At 53.8% G+C, this 8,818-nt stretch overlaps 1 protein-coding gene across 1 annotated transcript; it reads right to left on the reverse strand.

Moving 5' to 3' along the window:
• Positions 1–3,683: 3,683 nt before the first annotated feature.
• Positions 3,684–7,144, reverse strand: LOC107278640 (uncharacterized). Its single transcript, XM_015794197.3, has 2 exons — positions 4,260–7,144; positions 3,684–4,166 (listed from the first exon to the last, which is right to left on the reverse strand). The coding sequence occupies exon 1, from the start codon at positions 6,946–6,948 to the stop codon at positions 5,392–5,394; it is 1,557 nt and encodes a 518-aa protein (XP_015649683.2). The 5' UTR covers positions 6,949–7,144; the 3' UTR covers positions 3,684–4,166; positions 4,260–5,391.
• Between the last annotated feature and the right edge of the window lie 1,674 nt (positions 7,145–8,818).

Genomic DNA, 8,818 nt, shown 5'->3' on the forward strand with positions numbered 1-8,818 from the left:
GCCTATTTTGGGTAGCGAGCCAGGAGAAGAATTTGCATTTTGGAGGGGCCCACGCTTTCCAGATAGTTTGATTGAAAGCAGACCTCGTGGCCCCCAGGAATTGGAGCCTGTAGGCAGACTTTGCTGAGTATTGACCATTGGCTGTCAAATCCCAGCGGATGCTATCTTGGTCTTCAGTCAGGGGGTTCATTCTTCTGATCATAGTCCATAGGCGGACGAACTGTTGAACGTGATCCGCCTCAGTGATGCGGAGGATGTAGATGTCTCTGACCCAGTTGCTTTCCTGCAGGGCATCATGGATAGATCCGTTCTTTTGTTTTGAGGCCACATAGATGTCTGGGGTGATTTTCTGAGGAGTTTGGTTCTCTAGCCACTTGGAGTCCTAAAAGCGAGCAGTTCTACCGTTGCCGATTGTTATGGTTGTTGCGGCGGAAAAAAGCTCCCTAACTTCCTGACTGCACGGAACCGCCGTTCCCACCCAAGGCTTCTCTGGGGCCGTCCATTCAAACCATAGCCACTAAAGCCGCAAGGCGGAGGCGAAGCGCTGAAGGTCCATTACTCCTAGTCCTCCCAGGTCTTTGGGCCTGCAGACTCTTTTCCAGTTGACCTTGCATTTCCCCCCAGAAATGTTTTCCCCTCCTGCCCAAAGAAATTTCCTTCTTATTTTATCAATGTCCTCTAAGGTTTCATCCGGAAGCTTCAGGGAGGTTAAGTGGTAAATGGGCTGCGTTGTGAGAACTGTTTTGGTTAAATAGATCCTTGCGGCCGATGACATCATTTTCCCTTGCTAAGGGGCCAGGCGCGATCGACACTTGTCTAGCAGTGGTTGGAGATGGACTTTCTTCAGCCTTCCTACCACTAGTGGTAGTCCGAGATATTTCATGGGGAAATTTGTTAGCCCTGCCGGGAAGATGCTCGTGATGGTGCTGAGGTCGATGGTGCTGCATCGGATTGGGGCTATTTGGTTTTTGTTCATATTGGTTTGGAGACCAGTCACTTTCCCAAAACTTTTTAGGATTTCAGTCAGGCTTGTCATATCCTAGACACTTGGATTGATGAAGATGGCTGCATCGTCAGCATATAGGGAGGTTCTAAATCTTGGTGCTCGTCCTCTAAGAGGGGTGAGAAGTCCCAGATCTGTTGCTTTCTCAAGGAGGTGGTGAAGAGGGTCAATAGCAAGGATGAACAGCAGAGGGGCAAGGGGTCTCCCTGTCGCAAGCCTCGGACGTGCTTTATTGGTGCACCTGGGCAACCGTTCAGCAGGACTCTAGTCGTTGAGGAGACAAGGATGTTTGAGATCCAATTGGTCCATCGAGGGGGAAACCCTTTTCGCTGGAGGAGATCAATGAGGTAATCCAGCCTCACTGAGTCAAAAGCCTTGGAAATATCAAGCTTGAGTAGGAGAGCTGGTGTTCTCGTTTGGTGGAAAGTTCTCGCCAAATTCCTTGCGTACATGAAATTGTCGTGTATGCTTCTTTTTTTGATGAAAGCACTCTGTGCGTGGCTAATGACGGATCCCATGTGAGGCTGTAAGCGGAGGGCGAGTGTTTTGGAGAGCAGTTTGGCGACACCATGAATGAGGCTAATTGGTCTGTAGTCGCCTATGGACTCCGCCCCTTCCTTTTTTGGTATGAGCACCACATTGGCGGAGTTAAGGATAGAGAGATTATTGCTTCGCTGTTGGTCAAAAGAATGTATAACCGCCATGACATCTGCTTTGATTATTTCCCAGCAAGCCTTGTAGAAGGCCCCAGTAAATCCGTCTAGGCCTGGCGCCTTGTCTCCTGGTAATTGTTTTAGAGCTACATGAACTTCCTCCTCGGAAATGGGACCGTTAATCATCGAACAATCCAAGATTGGTAAGTTTAGGATATCCCAGTCTAAGTCAATGGTGCGTTGAGCTGGGCGTGCCAAGAAGGCTTCAAAGTGGTCTTTTATGATGGCCGCTTTCTCCTCGTGCTTGACTCTCCACATATTTCCAATGCGAAGTCTTTGGATGAAGTTTTTCCTCCTTCGAGCATTCATTTTGAGATGGAAGTATTTTGTGTTGGCATCGCCTTCTCTGAGGTTGGTTATTCTGGATGCTTTCTTTTTACGCGCTCTCTCGACGATTGCCAAGCCGAGGACTCTGTCTTTAAGGTTTCTTCTAAGTTGCAGTTCAGGCTAACTGAGGTTTCTTGATTCTTGCGCGATATCTAGGTGGAGAATAACCTCAAGGGCCATATGAAGTTGCAGTTTACTCTGGGAGATGAGATTTCTGCTCCAGGATCTCAAGCTATCGGCCGTTACCCCAAGTTTATGGAAAAGTCGGTGGTGGGCTTTATGGTGTGGCTGCTCCATATTCCAGGCAGTAGACACTACATCTTGGAAGCCAGGCAGGTGAATCCAGAAGTTCTCAAACCGGAAGGTTTTGACACGCGGGGCTTCTCCTTGTCTAGTGAGCAGCAGTGGACAGTGATCCGACAAGGAGGTTGAGAGGGCGTGCAGAAGGTGTTTCTCAAAGGTTGTATCCCAATTAGCGTTGCAAAAGAAGCGATCCAGTTTGACAAGGGTTGGCTTCTCCTGTTCATTGCTCCAAGTGTACCGCCTATTTTGAAGAGCGATTTCTTTAAGTTCGCAGGCGTTGAGGGTTTCTTTAAACATTCGCATCTGCCTAGGGTTGAGATTGGCATTATTCTTGTCTGAGGCCTTGTAAATTATGTTGAAGTCCCCCGCCACCAGCTAGCTTGAGTTATTAGTTGGCATTGTATCCCGCAGTTCCTGCAAGAAGGCTCTCTTTGCACTGTCTCTTGTTGGTCCGTAGACCATTGTGAGCAAGAAGGAGGTTTCGCAGGCTTTAATGAAAACCTCGGCTGTCAGAGTGTAGGTGCCAAGCATAAAATTCGTAAGATCCACCACATCATCGTTCCAAAGAATGAGGATTCCTCCTCTTGTTCCTAGTGGCCCCGTCGCTGGCTTGTAATGAAAGGAACGTAGAAGTCCTCCACCTAAGGAGGCAGCAAGCCTTGCGTCAATGTCGCGCATCTTAGTCTCTTGCAAGCAGGCGATGTGTGGTCTTGCCATTTGTAGCGTTTCTCTCATTGTTGTTCTTCTAGTCGGTCTATTCAGCCCACGAACGTTCCATGAAATGATGTCAACTATTGGGTATGTCATTGAGAACAAAATGACTCGGTTTTCATGCTTGCCGTGACAAATGGGCCGGTCCAGCATGCGTTGTGGGTCTGGGCGAGTGGGCCACCTAGAGGTGGTTTGGGCTGGTTGCAAAGAAGAGTAGAGGAGAGCCTGTTTCCGTGGTGGGCCTGCAGGGGAGGACACATGTTGGTGAAGCACAGTGGGCCAACCCATTTGCTTGTATGAAAAGCCGTCTGCCGGCACGCCGTCGCTGTATGCAGTCGACGGGGAGGGGGCGCCCTCGATCCTTCTTTGTTTGGGCAAGCAGTAAACAGAAGGCGATGGGAAAAAGGATCATCGGCCGAGATCTTTGCTAGTGTCAAGGTACCCAGGATCACTTTCGGCTTCGTCATACCTATGTCGTTTGCCGGCGTCGTCTTGGCCGGCGTCGTTCTCGGATTCGTCAGGCCTTTGTCAGTTTCGGTGAAACTATCGGGGTTCCCGCGAGATCGCCTGTAGGTTACTAACGGTTGGGTGCGGAGTTGCGGCACCGGGGTAGTAGGTTCACGGAATTGCTGCAAAATCAGGGTCGAGTCTCGATACGAAGTGATGCCGCTCGCCGCCGGCACGCGTGTCCCAGTCTCACGCCACAGGAAAGCAAAGAAAAGGGGATACATGGAGAAGAGAGTCTCCAACCATCGGAGCGCAGCTCCTGACTCATGCCGAAGCTGCCAGTTCCTCCAGGGCGCTGCCATCCGTCGGGCCCATGTACTTCACCAGCACCGCATCCGCTGCCGCTGCTCCTCCTTGTTGAGTCCGAAGAGATGTTCAAGCGCGTCGATTGCATCTTGGGGGAGAGGTGCGTTGAACATGGCCTTGAAGTCAGACACCACTTTCTCGGTGAGGATTCCTTCCGGTGGTGTCAGTCCCATCCTGCGACAGAGGTTCAGTTGCGCCCTCAGCGACATCGGTAGGCCGGCTAGCGGCTTCGCAGCCAGCCTTGGACTCCTCCGTCTTCCTTCGCCTGCTGGAGATGGTGGCGCTGGTGTCTGCATCTGCACGACAGGAGAGGGATTCGGCGATGGTGGCGTGGGGAGAAGCGGAGGCTGAATGTTTGCGAAGAGAAGACGTGGTGCCACTGGCGATACCTGGGAGCCGTCGTTCGCATCTGCGTCCGCCATCGGATCAAGGGTGCCGAGGTTGGGCACCGTCATCATTCCGCCGTTGTCGGACATCAGCCCCACCGGGATGTCGTTGACGACAGTAAAAGTCGTGGCCTCATGCTGCAGGGAGATATCCAGCTTTTCCAGCTGGGCGGCCAGCTGCGCGACACTCTGCGTGGCGTTTAGAGCGGGCGCCGGCGCCGCGGTCGGGACGAGCGTTGGCGCCGTTTAGATCGACCTGAGTTCCGACACTGTGGCAAGCTCGTTGATCGCCACTGCTACGCCAGCTGCCACTAGGAGGTTCCGAATAACCCTTTCCGCCGTGGCCGCCATGATTGCTGCGTTGATACAAGCGAAGACTCGAGCAGCAGGGACAGCCGCCTCCCCCATGTCCGCGGACCGGGCTTCAATCCCAGGTGTGCGGTGAGGACGCAGCGGAGGGAGAATAGGGAGCGCCCTCCCCAAGAAAGCCAGGGGCGTTGCCTGTGGCTGTGCAGGGGCCATCGCTGTCTGGGAGACGGCAAGACTGAAAGACAGGGGAGGTGGACCACTGTCGCGGTCGTTGTTGTCGTTCTCCTTGTCACCGCACGTACCTCCTTGGTATCGGCGGCTATCGCTGCGGCCGTTGACGCCATAGTCACGATTGCGGGCTCGTGGTGAGTGCGTACGCTCGCGCCTGAAGTTGGCATCCGCCGCACGGTGACCAGGTCGTCCGCGCGCGATGTCGCGGCCCGCATTGTCGCGGTCTTCGTCGTCGTGCTCGTCTCGCCGCCAGCCCCGACCGCGGTCAGCGTCGGGATGATCGTTGTTGTACTTTCCTTTGCGGTCGCGACGTCTGGCATCATCGCGCCTGTCATCCCTGTCGCCGTGTCGCCCGTCAAGGTCGTGGCGGGCATCGTCGCGCCTATCATCCCTAATGTCGCGTCGTCCGCCGAGGTCGCCGCGGCGCCGGCCATCTTCCCTCGTCGTCTTACTGCCCTGGTCATGGGGATCCCTGGCCAGGGCGCCAGTGTTGTCGTCAACGTCCTCCGCCCGACCGCGCCGGAAGGTGTAGGTCTGCGGAGGTGGCGGATGATGGGGTAAGTTCTCGAAGCGGCGGGGAGGAGGACACTCGCCATCAAGTGCGCGACGCCGGCCGGCAGGACTTCGGATTGCGGAGGTCCACTGCCGCCACCGTGTAGTCGTGGATCTCCTCGATGTGGAAGAGAACCGGGTGCTTGACACCTTGCTGCCAGTGCTCCGGCGGCCGCTCCGAAATTGTGACCGATTCAAGCTGCGGGTCTCGAATTTGCCGTGTGATCATCACCCAAACATGCTTGTGGATGCGGCTTGGATTGGGCGTCCATGCCCACAGCGAAATCACCCGTGTATCGCCAGCATCAACGGGGTGAACGAGGTCGGTCTCCACCGTCTCCAGGGTGCATGTCCTACTGATGATACGCTCAGCAATGTCCGGCGCCCATAGGTGCATCGACACGCCATCAAGGCAGAGCTTCACTCTGTACATGAGTGCCGAGCCGGCGGCGTTCTTCAGGCTACGCCACTGGATGAAATGGACCTCGATTCCACGGGCTTTAGCAAAGCCTTGCTTCACTGCCTCCTCACAGTGGCTTCTGTGCTTGAACTTCAGAATGAAGGCCTCCGGGTGGTGAAGCGTGACGGCCAGCTCGCCGGCACGGAGGCCGAACTCGTCGGAGATGATGCGCTCAACGTCCTTGGCTGTGACCGTTGGAGGGGCGCGCATCGCCCAGGTGACGGCGGCGGTGCTCTCCCATTCGCGCAGCTCAGCATCGATGGCATGGGAGGTTGGGATGAAGAGGACGTCTTCAAGCAGGTGCGTCTCAGGATCTCCCAGCTGCGCCATGACTGCGAAGGGCGGCGGCAGTGGCGGTGGTGGCAGGGACTCTGTTTCTTTGCGGGGTGGTGGCGTGCGGAGTTTGGGGATAGGGGGGGCGTCACAGCGACGGCCGGCAAGCGGGGAACATCGGCGTCTTCTGTCGGCGACAGGGGGGCGACTAGGTGGTGAGGGGGATCTGGCTCTTCTTGGAAGGGCCCGTCGGGTTCTGGGGGGATGACGAGTTGAGGAACGTGGGGATTTGTAGTGTCTTGCTCTGTGCCCAGTGTGATTACACGCAAAACAGCGCGGCGGGTCGCGGCATACCGACGCACGGTGGTCTCGAACGAGACAGACGAAGCAGCGACCTCTAGTTCTTGCCTTGAATTCTTCCAGAGAGAGGGAGACTCGCCGTCCAGCTGTGCGGTCAGTTCCATCTTGTCGCCTTGAATCCAGCCGGTGGCGTGAATGCTCGTTCGTTCTCCACCAGTGTCGGGGGCGTACCGTTGTCCAGCCAGGCTCAGCCGGCTTGAATGCTTTGCTTGGCGTCGTACGCATAGGGTCAGGGCTTCCCGTCCTCTCCAGCTCGTAGGCGCGGCGGTAGGCATCGCGTCGCGGCGAAGGCACAGTAATGGTCGACTTCAATGTCGGGCGCGCCAGTGGTTGAGCGAGCGGCTGAGGGGAGGTGGCGCCGGGTCTAGCTCGGACTACCTCAGCGAAAGAGCGGGGGCAAGCCAGGGGCTCCGGAGTCTCGGAGATGTGGGAGACGCTGCCGGACGGTCTTGGCGATCTAGATCTAGGCGGTGGAGGCGGCGGCGACAGCTCCCAGAACTTACCCATGGAGACTCGCCGCCTGTAGCTGCTGGGAGACGGGTCGACTGGTGGCCAGGACGCAGCCGAGAGCTGCTGCGGGCGACGGAGGAGCTGGGCGCCGCCGGCTGGAGCGCCGGCGGCGGCGTGGTTGGAGCGCGCTGTGGCATTTCAAACTTTTTGTCAATGCCACTTCCTGGCTGCAGACTTGCTGCACGGTAGCGCAGCAGCCCGGCCGTCTGGAGGCAGCTGCTTTCTTGCGGCCTGCGCGTCTCAGAATTTTTTTTATTTTTAATTTTTTTATTAAAAGTTTTACAAAAATAATTTTCTATTTCAAAAATTGATAGAAGTAGTCGCTCGCCGCCCTCTATTTTTAAAAATCGCCCTCCCAGAGGGCGGCGAATGTGACGTGGCAGACGACCGTTCAATGAAATTTACAGGCGGCCCCCTTGCCGCCCTCCGCTAGGGCGATTTTACACTGTGCGGGGGGCCGCCTGCAAATGGGCGGCGAGGGGGGCATGGAAATTTGCAGGCGGCCCCCTTGCCGCCCTGGGGGAGGGCGATTTTACACTGTGCGGGGGGCCGCCTGCAAATGGGCGGTGGGGCGCCTGGAATTTTGCAGGCGGCCCCCTTGCCGCCCTAGGGGAGGGCGATTTTACATTGTGCTTTATTTGAGAAATAGATATTTTTAGAAATAGAAAATTGTTATCAAATCTTTTATATTGAAAACTATACAAGATTAAAATCTCCAAGATTGGTAAAATACAATGTTATTATTTTTTTAGTCTCACGCATATAAAAATTCACCACCATAATTAAACATTGTAATGATAAGATAGATAAGAAGTGCCATCGATATACGGTACAAATTTGTCGATCCCAACGAATCTAGCCTGCGGTAACCTATCGGCCCCTTCTAGGTCGGTCAATATGCATTGCATTCTCGTGGTCCTTCAATCGTTGATACTCTACTTGTATTTCTGACTCTGTTATCTTTTGGCCATGATATGATGGAGTGACATTGTCAATCCATCGAGTAAATCCACACATCGTTGGATTGCCCTGAAAAAATAGTAATGTTATTCAGTTTGGGTAGAAATTTTGTGCAAATCATAGCGGATTTTGGAAACGGTTAGACATACAATGAAATCGTTGTCTACATTGGGGCAGATAAAATATCTCCTTCCAAATGTTTGTTCTACAAAGGAGGTAGCCACCTGGCAGCGATCTTTGCACCCACACTTTGGACGCTCGGACCATTTAGGTAACCCTAATGGATTGTTCCTCCAGTCTAAGCTTGCAATTTCCACCCGACGTTCATACTCCATCCAAGCATGAATGAACTGTATGGTCGGTTCAGGTTGCGTTATCGGCCCGCCACTGGAAGTAACTCTGACTGTGTCAATCCATTGTACGAATTGACATTTCCTTACATCCTCCTATGTACATCCATTGTGGGGATAGTTAAGTTAATGATAGTACTGAGGAGTGATGAAAAGAATAGTTGTAATTACCACGAAATCATCATCGATAATGTTTGGACACACGAAACACCTTTGTCCTCGAGTTCGGTGCCTTACGGACCTTATGACCTGACAACGGTCACCACAACGACAGTCAGGACGCTCACGCCACGTGGGGAGTCCTAGGGGATTTACCTGCCATTCTAAAGCCTCAGCAACAATTCGACGTTCATGCTCATCCTTCCGCCTTAGGTAGTCCGATCTTGTTTCACTATGTGGGTATGCACGTGTTCTATCGTTTTGTGGGTTCTCCATGTCTACCCACTCGATGAAGTTGCACATTGGACGATATGTCTGCGTAAGATGTTACAATTGTGTACGAAGAAGTTAGTTTTTTATCCATTTGAACTTCGAATAGATGAATCATACCTGATCAA

This window comes from Oryza sativa, chromosome 8 (genome assembly GCF_034140825.1).
Source record: "Oryza sativa Japonica Group chromosome 8, ASM3414082v1".
Classification (NCBI taxonomy): Eukaryota; Viridiplantae; Streptophyta; class Magnoliopsida; order Poales; family Poaceae; genus Oryza; species Oryza sativa.

Excerpts from the sequence above, each read along its gene's own strand:
- LOC107278640 (XM_015794197.3), bottom strand. The coding sequence starts at position 6,948 with ATGGGTAAGTTCTGGGAGCTGTCGCCGCCGCCTCCACCGCCTAGATCT.